Source organism: Mycotypha africana, assembly GCF_025528875.1.
Source record: "Mycotypha africana strain NRRL 2978 chromosome Unknown BDF20scaffold_1, whole genome shotgun sequence".
Taxonomy (NCBI): domain Eukaryota; kingdom Fungi; phylum Mucoromycota; class Mucoromycetes; order Mucorales; family Mycotyphaceae; genus Mycotypha; species Mycotypha africana.
The window spans coordinates 2,231,293-2,251,329 of NW_026515725.1; the positions used below are offsets into that span (position 1 = coordinate 2,231,293).

General features: G+C 39.2%; 6 protein-coding genes across 6 annotated transcripts; 5 read left to right on the forward strand and 1 right to left on the reverse strand.

Moving 5' to 3' along the window:
* Positions 1-8,360: 8,360 nt before the first annotated feature.
* On the forward strand, positions 8,361-8,609 carry BDF20DRAFT_797743 (uncharacterized protein; the record flags this gene model as incomplete). The annotated part of the gene is made up of 1 exon (XM_053076300.1): positions 8,361-8,609. A coding segment is annotated over one exon (249 nt), but the record flags the coding sequence as incomplete, so codon positions are not given.
* Positions 8,610-8,831: 222 nt separating this feature from the next.
* On the forward strand, positions 8,832-9,134 carry BDF20DRAFT_831620 (uncharacterized protein; the record flags this gene model as incomplete). Its single annotated transcript, XM_053078467.1, has 1 exon — positions 8,832-9,134. One exon carries the CDS (start codon positions 8,832-8,834, stop codon positions 9,132-9,134), a length of 303 nt encoding a protein of 100 aa, XP_052940849.1.
* A 536-nt stretch (positions 9,135-9,670) lies between these two features.
* BDF20DRAFT_811241 (uncharacterized protein) lies at positions 9,671-10,255 on the reverse strand (the record flags this gene model as incomplete). The annotated part of the gene is made up of 1 exon (XM_053076668.1): positions 9,671-10,255. A coding segment is annotated over one exon (585 nt), but the record flags the coding sequence as incomplete, so codon positions are not given.
* A 2,356-nt stretch (positions 10,256-12,611) lies between these two features.
* On the forward strand, positions 12,612-13,102 carry BDF20DRAFT_909354 (uncharacterized protein; the record flags this gene model as incomplete). Its single annotated transcript, XM_053083574.1, has 3 exons — positions 12,612-12,819; positions 12,893-12,946; positions 13,029-13,102. 3 exons carry the CDS (start codon positions 12,612-12,614, stop codon positions 13,100-13,102), a joined length of 336 nt encoding a protein of 111 aa, XP_052940851.1.
* A 2,809-nt stretch (positions 13,103-15,911) lies between these two features.
* BDF20DRAFT_52092 (general substrate transporter) lies at positions 15,912-17,833 on the forward strand. Its single transcript, XM_053075655.1, has 2 exons — positions 15,912-16,374; positions 16,459-17,833. Exons 1-2 carry the CDS (start codon positions 16,251-16,253, stop codon positions 17,640-17,642), a joined length of 1,308 nt encoding a protein of 435 aa, XP_052940852.1. The 5' UTR covers positions 15,912-16,250; the 3' UTR covers positions 17,643-17,833.
* A 530-nt stretch (positions 17,834-18,363) lies between these two features.
* BDF20DRAFT_984234 (uncharacterized protein) lies at positions 18,364-19,099 on the forward strand (the record flags this gene model as incomplete). The annotated part of the gene is made up of 2 exons (XM_053085170.1): positions 18,364-18,770; positions 18,820-19,099. Exons 1-2 carry the CDS (start codon positions 18,559-18,561, stop codon positions 19,097-19,099), a joined length of 492 nt encoding a protein of 163 aa, XP_052940853.1. The 5' UTR covers positions 18,364-18,558.
* Between the last annotated feature and the right edge of the window lie 938 nt (positions 19,100-20,037).

The following is a 20,037-nucleotide window of genomic DNA, read 5'->3' on the forward strand; positions in this document are numbered from 1 at the left end:
TATATGTTCTACATCAGAAACATTTTTTACACGTTTAGGAAGACTCAACAAAAAAAAAAGAAAAAAAGCAGAGCCCATGATTATCCTTCGGGGGACAAAGCGTGGAGGAAGGAAGAAATGACAGAGAGCATATTTGTAGCTGGAATATTCCATGTATCCACATTATTGTTGGAACAAATATGGCTTGCTATAATTCAACAGAGTTTGATAGCAATGTTAACGTATTCTCCATTTCTGCTTTTTTTACTTTCTTCTTGACTCTTTAAGTTGACGCAGTAACGTTAGAATTGTTGACTTTTACATTCTGATACAAGCAACACAAAGATTCCACTGTGCATTACTCTATTTGAGCTGTATATAAACAAAATAGTCTTAATCCGTTGGCGCACATGCCAGAACGAACAATAAACAATCCTTTCATCTAAAAAAAGGGGGCGTTTCTGAGAAACTTTTTTATTTTAACAGGAGGTCACAACGTTTCGAAAGCGTTAACATGTCGTGCTTTTCATAAAGAGGCATGGCAGCTACAAACTTTTATGATCTTCAGGAACTGTACATACTGCCTCAGTGAAAGGACAGATCCTGCTGTTTAGCATGTCAATGCATATAATATAGGCAGGTGTACGTGTTTGAAGAGTACGAATAAAAAAATGTGAAACAAAGGTAACTGAAAGAAGCTAATATACTATGCTATTAACTACGGAAAGTCTATACTGTTATTTACAGATGTAATATATTCTTGTATGCCTTTCTTAACTATTTATTCGAGAGCACATAGCACTCATATTTTATTATCATCACAGTTACCGGTTCAAAAGTTTTAGTAACAATAGAATAGCTCCTTAAAAAAAGATCGAAGTCGCATTGAGACAACAACTTTTCATCGAAGCAAACATTTCCAGTAACCCCAATGCTGTTGACAAGTATCTGAACAGCAACAACAACGAGAATAAGAGTCTTACTAGTACTAAAAATGTTTTTCAAATTGAGTAAAATGAGTACACTAAATAGACAAAAAACTGCAGCAGTATGGTATACTGATTTGGATTGTTATGCAAAAACACGTGTGGGTCTTGCGATACAAATAACGGTGAATCCAAATGTGAACAGGTTGAAAGATACAGTACATTTTAGACTTCTTTGCCTGAATCTGCTATATAATACCTAGTGTTTGGTAAAGTACTGGTACAGACCCCTTTAACCTCTCAAACCATTACCTGAAGAAGACGGTGATAATTTGAAAATGGTTTCTAAAACGGAATCATAAATTATGAATGTAATAGTAATTAGTACAAGATAGTAAGCTATGTTAAATCATAGAATTAAAAGTGATCTAAAGCACATTAATACCTGTCTTGGTCGCCTTAAAAAATAGGTCAGAATTCGAGCTCTTCTAGCTACTGGCGCAGACCTGTGGTGTCAATTTTAAAAGCAAGCTTCTAAATGATATTGTCGTTAAGAGTACTATGCTATTAAAATATTGCACTGAGCCGAAAACTGATAATTTGAATAATGACGATGTATGAAATTATACGTTGATATGCTTGGCTTAAAGAAAGATATTACAGTATGCAGACAGACTCATGTCTGCCGTGGGATGGAGCTGTAGAGAAATGATTGACTGCTGTACAACTGTCAAGACTGACACATTTACAAGTTTCAACAATCCTTTAATTATCAGCAAGAAACAGGATGGTAATAGGTAGGTAGTTTTAATCAACTGTTTATTGTCGAAGTAAGTAAAAATTGTGTAGAAGGCAACCAATACCCGTCATCCTTTCAAGACTATCGTAAAAAACTCTCAGTGCTTTGAAGTGCTTTCCTTCAGCCAAACCAATCACCATATGATTTTCTTCATTGCCCTCTCAATAAATGAATAGCAAGCCATTAGTGCAAAATGTACACCGATAGGCTCATTTGAAACGTGTTATAGATGCTGGTCAGTCATCAGGATCCCCGATTCCTCAGGTTAGAGTTCTTCGTTATTCTTTGGCTGCTGCTCTTCAAATCTCAATGAGTGGATATTCCTGGTCAGGGTAACCAGTTTTCACGTACCATTTCGAAAACTGTTACCGTATGACCCCCTCTACAACGGTCATGATCTTATCCTGAAACTACCACACAAATCTGGCTCTTTTTTTTTTTTTTTTTTTTTTTGTTTAAATTCAGGTACGATTTATTCAACAATAAAAAATAAAGATATAGAATTATTAAAAAGTGAGGAAAAGAGCATCTATGATGTACAACAGAACGAATGTTACCACCAAACCCAGCAAGGCAGTTAGTCTGCGGCTTGCGGGGATAAGGGTGCAGCACTGCTTAAAGTAATCGTCAAGTTGACTGAGGACTTAAGCCTTTGTAAGGCATTATCGGTGGACCAACTTTCTCTAGTGATAATCGTATGCCAATGGTATTTCCAAAGTGTTTCCAAAATGTTTCCCACTAGTTCCAAAGTGTAATTCTCAGTATATACGATAGCTGTTGGCAGCTTCAGATTGAGCAAAATATGCCAGACATCTGCAGGAGACCTCAATACATCCGTGAGAGACAAATGAGCCAGAGCTGCTGCCCAATAGGACCATTTTACAGGGCAACCAACAACAAAATGATAGTCGTCTTCAATTGATGCTGGACAGAATTGACATGCTGGTGAAGGCCATCGCCGAGGTCGAAGACGATGTAACGATAACTGGGTGCTTAGAGAAGCACGTAGCAAGCGCCACCAATAAGTACAGACTTGGTGGGATAAGCGCAAAGACCAGAAAGTCTTCCAAATCCGTGGATGACAGAAACCTGGAGGGCATATATAGGGGACCTGTGGAATACCAAGCAATGATAATTGACCCGGTAGCTTTTCCTGAAGATATCTCTGCGACCAGAACTGTCTCAATAGTCCCGGAGTCAATTTATAAAATGGAACCTTTCTAATATCACCGATTCGAAATACCCAGTGATTGCAAAGGGGGACCCAGAAAGAGGGATCGAGAGTAACTATCAGGGATAATCGCTGATCAGCACTATGAATTCGCTTCTCAGGTGGTGGAACATCCTGGCAAAAATCACGCGGCAGAAACTTCTTAATGCTGGGGCGCCAAACGATGGGAGGATTGTCAGTACGCAGCAACCGGAGCACTTCGTCGACCTTGTTGGAGTGGGTATGATCAGCTCTAAGAAAATTGGTGAACATATCATATGTATAGGACCAAGAGAACGCATTCGCTACCGTATAACCCAAAGGTATCTGAGTCAGGTCAAAATACTCAGCGTCCGATGGTGAAGCGACAGATTTGAGAGCAAAGCGTAACGGTGTGTCCGCATACCAGCGCCCTGGCCAACTGGAATGATCCTGTAGAGCTGGAAGTTCAATCAAAAGCCGTGTTAGAATAGATAACGTCGGGAGCTGCTTAAAGAGAGGCAAAAAGGATCGAGGATGCTGCAGCCAAGGGACAAAAGAGTGGTGACCAGTACAAAGATAAATGCAATAGCCAATCAATGGAGTAACGAAATCATAGATGCTTTTTGGCCGAAGAATACGTTGAATGAAGATAAGTTGAAGGGCCAAATGTTGCTGATGCAGATCAATGACACCTAAACCGCCGCTACGCTTGGGCAGGCAGATAGAACGCCAGGATGGAGCTGGACGGAAAGGTAATACAAACGTTCGAGCGATAGTACGGATCTCATTCAGCCACGTCTTGGGAACTGGTACCACCCGTAGTAGATGCCAGATCTTGCTGAGAACTTGTGAGTTGACCAACAATGACAAACCGCGGACGGAAAGACCTCGCTCCTTCATCTTACTGCAATGGATTTTGATGATGTTCGTTATACGGTTCAAGTACCGATGTAATTGTTGGGACGTTGAATGGAGCGGATACCCTAAATAACGTACAATTGTACCACTATGCTTGGTATGGTAGTCGATACCCTCAGAGTTGGCAATATTGAACCAAGATGGACAGCTCTCACCTGATAGAGAAACAATTTCAGTCTTGCGAAGATTGACTTTGGCATTACTGGCTGACCCATACAATGACAGAAGTTGGCATAAAAGAGGCCACTCGTCAGGGGATTCCAAAAACACTTCCAGATCATCAGCATAACTAAGCAACTTAAAGGACGGTGGTTGAGACCACGGTATTAAACTGTCGTCTGCCCCAGTTAACGGATGCCGAATGGTGGGTGTCTTAGCCCTTGAGAAGACTGGCGTTGTAAGAGGTAGCATTGAAACGCCCTTTAGAGCAGAAGCCAGAATGGTACGCAAGAAAGGCTCGAACATAAGATTGAATAGCAAAGGGGACAAAGGATCCCCTTGGCGTAACCCACGACCTTGTCGCAGAGGCTGTCCCAAGAAACCGTTGATAGACACAGAAATGGCGGTCGAGAAAAACAAAGACGACAAAGCGGAAACTAGATGAGCTGGAAAGCTGAATCGTCTCAAGACAAGACGGAAATATTCTGGATGAACCCGATCATAGGCTTTTTCTTGATCCAGCATGACGGCCACAGCAGTAGAAGCAGGTGCAGCTTTACTACGCCGGTAGTTGTCCATTAATGTCAAATTAACCCAGCCATTATCCGAAATCAGGCGATGTGGCATAAAGCCTGTCTGGTACGGGTTGATCAGGTTTGGCAGTACAAGATTGAAGCGGTTCGCAAGCAGTTTGGTGAAGATTTTTGCATCGGAATTGATAAGTGACAAAGGCCGCCAGTTACTCAATAACGTGGGGTCTCCTTTCTTAAACAACAATACCATCCTGGTTTGCTTCCACGACAACGGGATATTGCCATGTGGGGTCTCCTTTCTTAAACAACAATACCATCCTGGTTTGCTTCCACGACAACGGGATATTGCCATGTAGTGCCTCGTTCAACACCGTCAAAAATAAGAGTTTAGCCTTAGGGAACTTGTGGAATAAAAATTTGTATACTTCAAAGGGCAACCCATCCAATCCAGGACTCTTGTCATTGGGAGTGTGGTTCACGACATCGATCACGTCGGCGGAAGAAAAGTCAGCTCCTACGGCAGTAGAAGCTTGCGCTGATAAAACCGCATCGTCTGGAAGGTTTGCCAAAAGTGAGTCAACTGCTCCAAGGTCAATGTCCTCCGGTGTATATAGATGACTATAGAATCGATGGGACTCCTGCAAAATCTCTGGGGTCGTTTCTAATAGTCTACCATCGACGCTGCATCGTAAGGCATGAATAGTCTGCTGCATTTGTCGCTTCTTGATAACCCGATAGAAATACTTAGTATTTCGTTCTCCTTTCTCATGCCACCTGGTAGCGGATCGAAGTAACACGTTTTCCATTTCGTCCTTTGCTTCCTTCTCCAACGTATCGTTCAACTGTTGTATCAATGTCTGTTGGCGTCTGGCTCTTGGAGAACGATTAGAAAAATGCTAAAAGTTGATGTTACGCGCACCATTTTTTAAATAGGATTTTCATTTTCATTGATAGATATCACATATTCTCATTAAAATTAAAAGCCTACAATTGCAACACGGAATTCCACAATATGATCTAAATTTGTTTTTGTGCGCATGATCGTTTATTAATATTTCTTAAAATTGCTTTTCGTATTATTTGACTCTTGTTTGTTTACAATTCTAATTATGACAATCAAAAACTCGCTGAAACTTAATACCTTAATTTTATTTTTTCGTTGGGTGGCGTCTCATTACCTAATCAAAATTTCCTGAACAATAACGATGATATATTCTTCTCGATTATAGCAATCTTTGAAGAATTCTTACTTCTGACTTTCATTTGTTTCTTCAAAAATAAACTCTTATCCTTTCTTGAGTTTTCACAGATTCGCTCATTTATTGTTTGTCCCGTATATTATTGATCCATCATCTACCATATTTACGTGCCGACGATACGGACTCCCTTTGATACCGTTGCCGCTACAGACTGAAATTACAGACCGTAAAAGTCAAAGACAACTTCAACAACTGAGATCGACCCCTCAGAACTCCAAGCTGATGTATTTATGTCATCCAACATTTCATTTGACCTTATCAGTGGCTACTAACGGCACTTTAGAACGTAATAGATGTCATTGTTGGCGACTTGGTTGGCTGCCGACTAACTATTCTATCAAATGCTCGACAGCCAAAGCATCAGCATTTTAACAAGTTAAGGACTAAATGATGGCCAGTACTCCAGTATTTATTTTACATAGTGGATTGTCTTAAGCATAAAAAAGAACTACCACCATTGCCAGACCCCCATGGCCAATAGCTTCTGGTTTGGCAGTACACGCCCTGAACAACTTCATAAGTAGCTCCCTTATTACCTGGTCTTCACTTATATCACCCTTCTATTCCTTTATTTCCATTCAAACTTTTGGAATTTGATTCCCTTCATATATCTAGAACTTCCCTGGGCAGTTGCTCACTGGTTTGAAAATTGGATTTTAATTCCTTTAGACGTGAAGATAAGCAAGAAAAAGAGATCGGTGTCGATCTCTTTTGTAATCCAAACCATTGAGTCTTGTGAGCAGGATTTATTGTGCAACTGTATTTATCTTAGGAGTAATACTTTGCGGCCTTTGGCATCGCCTGAAGGAGAATTGATATTCTTCAACATTTTGAACCACTGACAAACAGATTCATGATCAAATTCGCGGCATCTGAGAATCTGGGTACCCTCACGATAGGAAGTTTATTTTTAAAGGCCACAAACCTAGAGAAAAAAAGACTTATGATAGCTCTTGCCTTCTCCTCTTTTTTTTTTTTTTTTTTTTTCGGGCTCTATTGAGAAGGAATAAAGAAAGTGAATGAGTTATGATAAAAGCGAAACTTTTCTAAGAAGCTGGCAGTCTTTATAAACCTGGCCTAAATATTGTAGGGATGGCTACAGAGCATACCGCATATAATGCAAGTGGAAAAAATGACTTAACAATGACAACAACAACAACAATAATAATAACAGCATCAAGTATACTACCATGTGCAATCTTGAGTTTAGCAATTTCTTTTGTTATGACAAACGAATAATTGCCTCTTTCCAGTTTTAATTATATGATTTAGCTCAAAACGACCGGCGACCTTGCAGCTCAATCATGATGCTATTCTATGCAGAAGCTTGTAACAAAGCAATGCATGGAGAATGAGCGTACTTCGTAGAAGGTTTGGTCTGCGCATGCGTCTTCCAGGTTATCGGCTGTAGGGTCCATCCCTATATTTGCCACTGGTATTTTCAGCTTGTCCCCCTTTCTCTGCCACCGTCAATGGTTCTCCGTTAGTGTTGGTACCCAAACTAGTTATGAATGATTGAGTTCCCCACCCCAGGCTTTGATAAGCATGATCCCCTCACTGTTCTCCGAATCTTAGTTATTTGCTCCTTTCGCCTGCGGCCACCTACCCCCATCTAGACATTAAGCTTTTTCATCTACCCCAGTACCTCGACCTGCATAGAAAATTGCTTCGGACAATTTTAAATGAGTGTCTCATTTTTTGCTCAATTGAGTCGTCAATAAATATATATAAATCTTGATCATTTAGTATAGGCTACACTGACGTGTTTGGTGAGATAATAACTACAATACTCGAGTACGTACAACCAGGTAGAGAATACATTCTACCACGGTCTATCTATATTGCATCTAATATAGGTTATGTACAACATAGAACAAGATACAGGCCTAAATATAATAATCACCCAATAAGCATCTGAACCTGAAATTAGTGACTAGCATACGCGTCCTCAAATAATATAATTCCCATTTAAACCTCACAAAGTAAATAATCCTTCTACTTCATCTGAAGAATAATAAAGACACCTAAGTTCATAGTCATCGACTTACAACTGTTATCAATTTTTTAATAAGCAAATACAACAGTAATATGTCTGTAGCCGAAAAACTACTCGGATGTTTGCCCGATAAACTCTATCATGGTCCCTTGAAAGTATATGTAAACCAGGGAACAATTTCTCTGTGGGAGAGACTGGCGAGCAACCAAGATAGTGAAAGAAGAATTTTAATTATGGAGAATACAGCCGTATCCAAAAGAAAGCAAATTGATATTTTGGATAAAGATAGACCTACAAAAAGAAGAAACACTCCATCTCCGATTATCAGACATATGGAACCCTTTGAAAATCATTTAGCTCAGTACAAATCGAGAATACAGTCTAGGTTTAGTGGTGGTAATACCACACAAACCAAACTACCAAAATCACTTTCAGACGTGTTGCAACATGATATGGATTATGAAAAGAAATACAACGCCTTCATAAAAGTAGCGAAAGATTTGAGCGAGAATATTTTGACGGAGCAGCTGGCTGATCGTGCCATTAATGAGGTAGTTCCCTATTTAATAGGAGGATTGATCACGTCTATTTGTGGACAATGGATCTACATTACTCAAATTGAGGCATACGTACGAAACTGCCCGCATATCGATGACTGTGCACATACAACTCTAACTGACAAGTATCCACAAGATCCTCTCTTCAAAGGTGAAAGGAAAACTGAGCACGGTAGAGAATGGTGTGAGATAAAGGTGTTTTGGAAAAAATTTGAATTTCTGATAACAGGTGGTTTATATGGATCCTATTTAGACAATAATATCCATGGCTTTCTTGGATCGTCTTTCCCTAGTGCCTGCTCCACGATGGACCTACAATAGTCACTATATCTCCCCTCCCATACTACAAAAGTCATTAAAGAACTACGTCTGTTGAGAAATTTTTGCAAAAGAGCATCAAAATTCTTATGGTGCTTCAAATCATTGACTTTCGTGAACAACGGTTTCCACACAGCCTCAATAATTAATATAATTGAAAGGGGAAATAAAGACTGTTGCACTATAGCAAGTTTTATGGCTAAATGTAGAACCATTGGCCCAATTGATGGAGAAGATGTGCGACGAATAACGAACTTGATGGTTGAAACGGGCCTCATAACTAGCTCAATCCTAGCAGGGCAAAATAGGAGAAAACTGTCAAATAAAATCAGAGATCTCTCAACAGCAAAGAAGCTTTTGATCGAAGTAACTCTCGCTTTGCATCGAAATGAGAATGTGAAACATGCCGACTATATTTCATTGTACAAGCAACTAATCGCCCCTAAACTGAAGATCATGAATGCAAAAGCAATAAAAGATAAATTATATTTGTTGTAAAAGATAAGAGTTTAACAGAAAGAAATATGTTAGTATTTAAGCTACATTGCTGTGAGAACCAATACAGATTCGAGGATTCTTCTTGTGCCTTTATTGTTATGTCGGCATATGAATATGTATCTCTTCGATAACACTTTCATTGTGCTTGTAACTCTATTGCAAAGTACTTGTTAATGACTGTAAAGCTGAAGAGTAAAGAACAAAGCTTGCATTTCAAAAGACGCAAAGCAGATGCCAAATGCTGTAATGCTGTACAAACCAGTAGTTTCAGAGTGTTGCTTTTGGATTTTAAGCACTACATAACTTTCCTAGCATTGTTTTGAGTTTTTCATTCTGAGATTCTGTATGAAATAACTACTGATGAAATGAGATTTTATTTAAATAAATGGCTTCAGTGAGCGCGTGAAAAAAAATCATCATATATCGCCCTAGCCGGCGCAAAGTAGAAAGGTCAATAGCTCTAAATAATCCCTTGTGGGCGAAAGGGTAAAAAAAGGTTGGAAAAAAGGAGGTCATACATAGAAAGCATACAATTGCTAGCTAGTAGGAGGAGCAAGCAAGTTCCATGACAAGGTTCGTGGAGTGAGATTGGCTTGACATGTTGGGTGATCGAGTTCGAACAGTATCTGGCAAATGATGGGCCAGTGAAAATGCCAGGAGGAGGTGGTAACTGGTGAGCGTGGTCGGGTAGTGGGTAGACGGTCCAGAAGGAGGGACAGAGGACCATCAATCGTGTTTGGGAGGCATAAGCGGTTGTAAACATTGAGGTACCAAAGAGCGTGAGTTTTTGTAAGAGGCGCATGCGGGTGGCGTGGGCAAGCAGCAGAGTAGCCATTGGGTAGCCAACCCAACCTCCAGCGAATGCATCGACTACGTTCAGCGGCGGTCATAGGCAGGTAGAGGATAGGGTCCACGCCCAGAAAGGGACGACATTGTTTGAGTAATGTTGTGTTGAGACGATGTTGGTGGAAGTTTTCGCTCAGGTAGGATCGCTGCAATTGCTTGAACATTGCTCGCGTCAAAGTGGCGACAGTGCTACATTTGTCTTTGCAGAATGGACCTTGCTTAAGTAGTTGCCATTGGGAGCGGTTGTGAGGGGACGCAATGTGAGGCAGTTGTCGTATTTTTTTTTATTTTTTTCTGTTTAAATTCATGCGCCTTTTATTTGGATAAGAGACAGAAGATGAAAGTAAAGTTGAAGACAAATGGTATAAGAGGAGAAGAAGGGGGGCTAAAAGGGGCACATGGGCGGCACATTATGAACAGTACTCATCACAGTGTTTAAGTAATGTCTGGTGGGGATGTCGTATTTGAGGGTAGTTGATATAATTCACTTTATGAAGGATAAAGATGAATTATACAATATTGCAAACCAGAAATAATTAGAAACTACATAAACTCTTATATATGAGTACCGTGAATTAAGTGTTGTGTTTAGTTGACAGCATCATATGAGATGTGGAGAACTCGTATACAAATTATACAAGATCCTCACACCTCATTACTGCTGAAATAATATATAAAGTAGAGTAGGAAACGAATATAGAATAAGTGATGATTCTTATACGAGATTATCTACCTCGTATAAGGCTGAACAGGTTGTCATTTAGGATATATAGTTTACTTATTTTGCTATAATACGTTACTATATGACATAGGATATATAGTAGAATTAATATATGGACATGCAGGATATATTGATTCAACACCAAGGCATAATAGGTTATAAGTACTATTCTCTGCCTTCGGCGTAAAAAATGATTACAAGATAATAGTTTGTGATCATCCTTTACAGTAACTGTTCACTCAACTCAAACACCACGCACGAATACTATTTTCCTAATTAATTCTAATTTCCTGCAAGCAGTGCTACATAATGGTTAGCACGGGAAAATAGGTTAGTTGCATGATCATTAGACCAAGCCATGGATACGTTTACAAGTCCACCCGCTCCGGGTAGATGCGTAATCTCCTCAAGGGAGAATTCTATCCTTTTACGGTTCAGAAGACGTACGTCTTCTTTGAGTAGAATAACTCAGCTGTCAGTTTCTAGGTTCCGCAATATGAAGAAGATATTTAAAATTTTGCAGCAGATATTTTTCTTCTCTTGGAACTTACTTGATTCAAAATAAAGACCTACTAGTTTGATCTCGTTAAGCTTTTTACTGTTTTTAATTAAGTGATATTTAACTCTACAAGTCGTCAAAAACCACAGATCCAACCCTCAGTACAGAAGTGACGAGCAATGGCGAACTCTGCAAGCAGTTGCTGGATCTGTCCTTGTGACAGATTTTGAAGCGGCTTTCTACCTCTGGTAGATGCCATAGGCGACAGTTTAAGCTTAGGGGGGTTTGGACTGTTAAAGTCAATGTGGATAATGAGTGAAGATTGTAACGAAACGCTTTCCAAGAAAAGGCAAAAACTTATAGAAAGTGATGGAAAGCAGAAAAAGGTTGCGTATGAAATAACTATACTGATAAGTAATAAGTTTCTGCTACAATGGGGTCTGATCACCTCATTCGCAGTGAAGCAGTAAGACTCATTCCGCGGACAAGTGATGCATACCGAGTTTAGCACTGATTACGCACATTTACACGTATAAAACTCAAAAAGCTGAATAATATCCGCTACCGGGTATCAAAGACCATACACTGTTATCCCAACGAGCAATATTCATGCTAGAGAAGAATTCCCATGAGTAGTATACGTACCATAAGGTACATTCTTCTGCTGTTGAAAAGCGTCGAAATTCTCTTTTACAGCTTGTCAGAATCTAGATTATTCTGGACCGTCTTGGTAGTTCCAGTGATTTTTCATCTAGAAAACCAACCTTAATCAATTGAGGAAAAGCTACTACTATAATGAGAAGACAGCATCAATTACTGCTTGTTCCTTGAACGCCCTAACTGTAAAACTGTGTAACCTGTCATCGTGTTCAATGCAATTAGGGCTATTGTTCTGTTTGAACCCGCATGATACGAAATTGAACTACATCGGAAGTTTCCCTTCAGATACAGCATACAAATAGCTTCATCTCTTGTATTCACAAGAATTACCCTGCTAATAAGTCCATGGCAACGTGATCTTAATGATTCAGAGAGGATGATGATCAATAATTATTAATCTGAGCGGGAAAGACATACAAAAGAGTTAGGAAAGAAACTGCGGGTAATTGAAGATGCAGTTGCTAGCCCATCTACTACCGTAGTATAAATGATCTCGAAATATGTAATATGGATGTGATAGGTAAGCTGTCAACGCCAAGTCTTGTCTGCTAGAAATTTGGCTACTGTTTTACATTCAATTATCGTTCTTCTTCAGCCTCTGCTTAGCTTTACTTCTGAAATTGCCGCTACTTATTTTGTCCTTATCTTGGGGTTTTTTTTTCGGTTTTGATGGAGCAGTACATCACCATCTATGCATCCATGCAAGTCCGAATTTATGTCCAGGAAACAATGCTTAAGCTTACATATTTCCATGTATCATACTCAATCAAACGATGAACGATCAGGTTTTGATGATACACCAACTTGCATTGTACAAAACGATCTTCGTCTATTGGGCCTTAGCAGCTTACGTGGTCTTACGTGTGCTCTCAATGAGTGCGGCTATGCTGAATCTGAATTCTTAAAACCGCTTGAAGATTTGGAAAATTCATTTCCTTTTCGCCATTCAAAAAAATGGGGTCGAGATTATAAAAGAAGGGGCTGGGCATATTCCCTCTCTTTACTTCTGTTTATAACTCAAAAATCTGAAAGATAAAATGTGTAAGCGTATCACCTGTAGCGAATGTGGCAAATACACCTGGACCGGTAATTAGTTACTTCCTAAATGAATTGCTCTAAATTTATCCTATGTACTGAACATTTTCTATGTTTTTGATGACTATGACAGGTTGTGGCAAGCATATCGAACAAGCTTTGGCTGGTTTGAAGGATGAAGAAATCTGCAAGTGCAAGAAAGATTAAAGACTATGATGGCCGCCCCTAAAACAACATATTCATTGTTCCCATGACGAAATAGTTTTACTAGTAACTGTTCCTATTTTAAAGTAAAAATGAATCAATAAGCAAACCTTTATCAGTATTTAACCTACTCATAAATGAAAAGATGATTCTGATCGACTGATAATGATGTCATTTTGAAAATTCTTAAATTTTGTCGTACATCCATACCCTTCTTCTAACCATTTGTATCGACTGCTACGACAATTGAGTGGTTTGAATTGTTTATGTTCTGACATCTTTCAGTTCACCAGTACAAGCAGTGACCTTCCATTTTATTAAAGCCGCTGCTGAGGTGTTTAAAAGGCAACAGTTCTGTTAAATAAAGTGCATTTGCCAGACTGAATTAGATTAGTGTCATGCTTTCTTGGCTAATTTTGTAAAATGCCATTCGAAATCTGTGCATTTGCGAAAAAGCCAGTTTATCGATTTAGGGTATCGCATACTATGTGTAATTCCGAAAGACTTGTGTCTTCATAACATTCATTATTTAAATATACCATGAATAGTTTACATTGTGCTACAAACCCATATGAAGTAATCACTCTTAAAATTATGCTTAACTTGAAATTGCTGTCTTTACGTGCTTATAATTTGCTTATAACCGCAGGATTAAGGGATATCTGCATTACAGGCATGTCTTAGTAGGGGTGGGGGGGTTCTTTTGTCACATGTTTTTAATAATGTTTGTATCTTTTTATCAAATAGCTCTTACTTTCTCTTCCAGTTTTAACTTACAGATAGGCGTGGATAAATTTAACTTCCCAGTTACATTCTTTTCGACAGCCCAATCCTACTATTCGTCAACTAGTGATTCTTTACACCTAGTAGTAATGCTCCGTACAGCTTCTTTAAGGTTGCCCCTTCCTTCGTACGTGTTTTTTTTTTGTTCAACGTAGCATTTTTGGAATTTGGAGAGTCTATATGCTTGATAAATACATGCGTCTACCTTCATGCTTTGAGTTAAAGAAAACTCCGAAAACTGTTCCCTTCTAAACGACGCTTTTTGCCAGTCAATATGACATTATTTTCACAGTTTAAATGATTTTGTAATGCCACTTTCGAGGCCGAACCAATATGTGTGCTATTGAAGCTTTTAACAATCGCTTTAAACAAAGATAATGAAAGCAAAATTATTTGATAGCTTCTCATGCTTTACGATCGGGATTAACTTAGATAATCAATAAAGCAAAGTTTAAGAATATACTTTTTCAAATGCCTCTGTACCTTACTAAGTATTTGAAATAATAAATGCAATTCATTAGGAGGCATGAATCGGACTGTTTGCATTTTTGTAAGTCTTACAGATTAGTGCAAAGAGGACGATAGATAATGCGAATGTCCTCTGATTTACTTTGAGATGGCAAGGATAAAATTGCAAATGCAGGGTCGTTGTCAAACTTGCATCCATTGTAAATCATGTGGCTCAAAACGATTTCGATTCCAGGTTTGTAACACTCTTTTGGATGTTACTGTTGGATTAGCATTCGACCTTTTCTATGCCTTAGGGAAAGAAATATTTTGCAAAATTTGGCTAAGAGTGTTGCATTACAAACGACCTAGAATACAATGCAAACAAAACTCGATAACGCTCATCCTCAAAAAAAAAAAAAGAAGAGAACTTAGTTTTAACAGTAATTCTGGAGCGTCTTCCGTATAGGCGACTGTAGTTCAAGACTTTTACTGTTCTGCCGGATCAGATTTCTTGGTGAAACCAAGGAATGAATTAGTTTTTTAGATACAGTAAGATTTATCTAACGTGGGCACGTGGGCATACTCCGCTCGAAGTGTTGAAGTCTGTTATCGTAGTTATGACGGCTGGCATCGAACCTGCATACTTCTTTCATGCAAGCAATAATCCGAATAGCCCTTCCAAATAGGTTGATGGTGTTTAGCGGTTACTGTAGGCCTGCAATAATTATCCAACAATGAAGGAGAAGGAATGGGTGCCTTCAGTTAATTTGACAAGCTCAACATCTTTCCACAAAGTGTCAAATGGGTATGCAAGTTTTTTTTTTTTCAAGAACTTAACTCCGCTGAAAAATTGCTGTGGAGAAAAGTTAGAAAAACATTTAACTGCGAACACAGAGGACAAGCGGGAAATACTATCCACCCAAATCAAGTTTCTGTGCTATCTCAACATTGAGCCACGCAATGACGAAACCCCTAATGGACCATATGTTGTGTGATTACGGAAAAAGGTTGGTATCATTGAAACATTTGAATCGATTTTAATGTGATTAAAGACAAATGGAGATGAGGTGGAAAGACGTCCTTATATAGCGCGCTCGTCTGAAGAGAATAAAATGGCATAATGCTCAACATCAGCAATTATGTTGATTCCTGCAGAAGGAAGTACTTTGTGCAAATTTACATTGAGAAAGACACAACCTTGATCAATGACACAGAGTCTAGCAACTGGCTAGATGACTCTGTATAAGCTGTCGTCGACTCCAATTGATTTCAGATAATTTTGTTCTCTCTGCTTCCATCAGCAAGTTTCTTTGGTAATCTATGCCTTACTTACTGATCTTCTACTTTTAAGTGTAAATTGAAGCGATTGAGTGTATATATTCACGAAGCACTCAAGATACGAACTTTGGACGACCCATTTAATGGGCCTCGCTAGTCATAATGTATCACATCAGCCCATATGTGATCGGATAATAAAGATTTTTGAAATTACGAAACCTCAATTTTTTTTTTTCCTCACTTGTGTCCGTGGTATAAAATGCCTGTTCTATTTCAATTTTTTTTATTACATTTCTTGGCCCAAAAATTAACTAATTCTTTGAGTTACACACCAAGATCTTGTTTTACTTTTTTAATCCAATCTAAAAATGGCTGAAAAAGTGATAAAAGATGATGATGGACTAATAGTTTTCAGTGGTGATGAGGCACTGGAAACCAGAAGGCCAGTTCGTCGTAATGGTCGTAAATCACTTTACATGGCTGCTGTTATTGCTGCCGGTGGTGGTTTTGTTACAGGTCAGCATGCAATTCTGTTTATGCTATGATACAAAATGCTTATCGTGCTCTATGAACGCTATCTATTCGCGTTTCTTCTCTTTACCTTTCTTCAGGCTTTGATACTGGTGCTGTCTCAGGCACGATGATTCTGCAGCCTTTCATTGATCGGTTTTTGAGTGTGGATGGCACCTATCGTGAATCTTTGATTACGGCTATGATGTTGCTTACTGCTACTATTGCTGGTGTGTCCTCTGGTTATATTTGTGGTAGGCTTCTTCATAGCAATACCCCTCGAATGAATAAAGCCTTACCATTTTTCATAACTTTGTTTCTGCTTTCTTCGTCTATAGATAGTATTGGCCGTAAGAATACAATCCTCCTGGGTACAGTGCTTTTCGCTATTGGTGCATTGTTTGAAACGATCGGTCATAATTTTGGCCTCTTCTTGACGGGTCGTCTTATTGTGGGTTTTGGCGAAGGCTTTCTTTGCAATGGTATTCCACTTTATCACAGTGAAATAGCACCTCCAGATATCCGTGGTCGTTTGATTACATTGTATAGTACGATGTCTGCCTTTGGTACAATTATCGGTTATTTTGTCAATTTTGGAACTTCTTATCTTACCAATGATTGGAGTTGGCGTACATGCTTTTTGATTCAGCTCTTTGCATGCATTTTGCTATTGGGTGCTTACTGGCTACCATATTCTCCTCGTTGGCTTATTGATAAAGGTAGAAGAGAAGAAGCCTTGGAAGTTCTCGCCAAGCTTCATGAATCTTCCGTGGACGATCCTGAAGTACGTAATGAATTCCTTTGCCTCTGTGATGAAATTGAGCAAGAACATGCCTTTGGTGCCCGTTCCTTCATTGAATGTTTCCGTGGCACCAACCTGAAGCGCACGCTTTTCGCTCTTTTCATCGGTTGGGGTGCTGCTTTCACCGGCACATACTCCATCAATTACTATGCCCCTCAAATCTTCCTTCAAGCCGGTGTTGGCGGTGTATCGCTTTCGTTAGCTACTACGGGGGCCAGTAATATTCTTACGCTGATTGTAAGCGTTATTACCCTGGGTATTGTAGATAGGTTGACCCGTCGCGGTATCTTTGGATCTGGTGCAGCCATTTGTGGCGTCTCAATGTACATTGTTGCTGCCCTATTCCAAGCCTATTGTTATACTGACGCAGAAGGAAATGTTGGCTTGACGAACGCTGGCGCTCGCGGTGTATGCATTGCTTTAATTTTCGTTTTCCAAGCGACCTACGCTTATAGTTGGGGTCCCGTTGCCTTCATTTACCCAGCAGAAATTGCTAATACCCGTACTCGTGCCAAAGTCTGTGCTTTGGCTTTTGGCGTCAACTGGGCCGTTGGTATTTTCTTTACTTTTGTCACACCCATTTTGATGGACAGAACAATCTACGGTGGTTACTACTTCTTTGCCGCTTGTTGTACCGTTCTTTTCATCGGCAGTATGTTCCTTCCTGAAACCAAGGGCAAGACGCTTGAAGAAATCGATCGCATGTTCAACCCTGAATAATTTATATACGTATACCAGAAGTATATCACTGCACTGCTCATGTCACATGCTTCATGATGATCTGACTAACCCACTACACTCTGTTTTGTTAACTTATTTACCTCTTTTTTTCATCTACTTTCTACGTAATAAATCAACATAGATATCCGCCCGGGCCGCTCGCCACCTCTGGTCTTATTGCAAGCACTCGACAAGCCATGTAACCCCTTCCTTTGTATTGGCGTTACGCGTCCTATCTTTATTCGCTTGGTAGACTATGTGGTCGAAGCTTTGGCGTTTTTATTCTTCGGAATGTTCATGTATACTCAGGGCAATCGAGGGGTGCCTAAACCATTCATGGTTGGCTGAGATTACACCCTTATTAGCGGACCATGGTAATGCATGCGTCGCGATGAGTTCCCTAAGTTATACATGCCTCAGATAGAAAAAAGTACTTTTTACTTTTTTGTAGGTACAGGTAAGTTGCCCCGTATTTCTTTCAGATTTACAGTGTTCTTGATCTCTCCACTGCTGCCTCTCGATTGTAGCCTTATGAGTTTTTGTGCTCTGTTTCTTTTTGGTTTGGCTGTTTTTCTGTTGTGGTTGTGGTTGTTAGTGTCATTAGGGACATCCAAATTTTAAATTTTTTTTTGAATAAACAAGAAATTGACCACCCTCATCTTTAAAATGAATGTTATGTATCATGTTGCTTATATAAATAGTAGCTTTATTACTCGTTAGGGCTATGACAACGTAGATTATATATATAATCATAAAAAAAAAACCGCGACAGACCATGCAAGCTTTTTCAACATTCTAATTCGTCTTTGATGAAAACAATAAACTCTGGTCCCTGAATAAGTTTGGGGAGGAGATGGGTTGTCTACACGCGTTCCAAACCTAAGATAAGCCTTTTTTTAACAATAATATTGAATAGATGGGTGGGGGGTGTTTTAATGTTGAGGCTACTGATCCGTTGGGAGGTTTTGATATAACTCTTACGCATAGGCTCATCCACGTCCTACTACACTGTTATTTCGATCATTCTGACTCTAATGAACGACGATGGCTATGGCAAATAATTTCTTTATTACAATTTTTCGCAATACTAAACATGGTTTTTTGTAAAGCACCAAAATTTTGCCCAAGGTAAACAGTATGTAAGGTAGATTTGTGTTAAATGGTATCCGCATTTTAGATGTCGTTGTAACTACTTTTTTAAGGTGTCATTCTATTTTGAGCCTGAAGTGCAACAACACCCACAACAATATCTGTTTTTGGAATTTTTACAAGTAAAGTATGTATGCACAAACGTGTGTCCCCCTTTTGCGCCGCTTCGATTGCCGCTTTTAGTTTACTTTTTTGCTCTCAATTTTACACTCCACAAAGATAAAACTGATCTGCAAAAATGCAAAAGTTTTCAAACAATGAATTTGGAGATTCAGGGCACGTGCGCTTACTCCGTCAAATTCACGTAAATCATTGGAAGGATGAGGTCGGTAACCAGAAAGGCTAGCTTTTCAAACAAAACTTCCCAAATTTGGTACTAGCAAGCAATTCTGGGGGAGGGGGGCATTTTTGCTCGACGCCACAACAAATGTTTATCAATAAAAGATTAGTAAGCTTCGACGCATACCGGGTGAGCGTTAATAGGAATAACAGGGTCAGTAAGAAGATGACGATAGGAAAGGAGTTTTCATTGATTATGTAGCGCGTACGCAGATTAATAAAGCTGACAAGGCGACAGAAATAGTCTAAAAGTGCGCTTGCTGTCCTTTGAATTCCACTTCTACTGTTGGAAAAACTACTCGCTTTTGGTGTTTGCCGAAAAAGAAAAAGCATGTAGTCTTTAAAGTACAGCCTATGGTCCATGAAGAGATCGCTTTTGTGTCTATTGCCTTTCGTGATGGGATACACAATATGTTCAGTAGGGGGTGCAGATGATAAAAACCGTACTTGTCTTTGATGAATCCAAAACTAAACAACTGCATAAGAGCTGAAAAATTTGGTCTGTTAATTCAACAGACAGTAACAAGATAGTCTGAAAGTTATTAATAAGTGAACAATAAATCAAGGTATAACGGGTGAAGAGATAAGTTTTTCGTTATTTGTTACATTATGCTGCAACATGTCAGAATGGTTCCAAAAAAACATAGGGACAAGAAGAGTAGGGAAACGTTAAAACTAGGCTTTTATTGATTCTGCCTTGCTTATCTTTCCAGCTTGTTCATAAGGACTTGCCCATTCCTTCTATTTTTCAAATCACGATACATTCTGAGCATCCACAGACACGTAAACATCCCCTCTACGGATACATGCCATGGTCACTGCTACGGCTTTGGGTTTGAATTGTAGCATCTTCATGTCGTTCGCGATGCTTTATCTTTTATGACACATACTATATACTTCTTTGGTG

Excerpts from the sequence above, each read along its gene's own strand:
- BDF20DRAFT_52092 (XM_053075655.1), top strand. The coding sequence starts at position 16,251 with ATGATTCTGCAGCCTTTCATTGATCGGTTTTTGAGTGTGGATGGCACC. Across the intron at positions 16,375-16,458 it reads GTCCTCTGGTTATATTTGTG|ATAGTATTGGCCGTAAGAAT; the intron begins GTAGGCTTCTTC and ends CTTCGTCTATAG.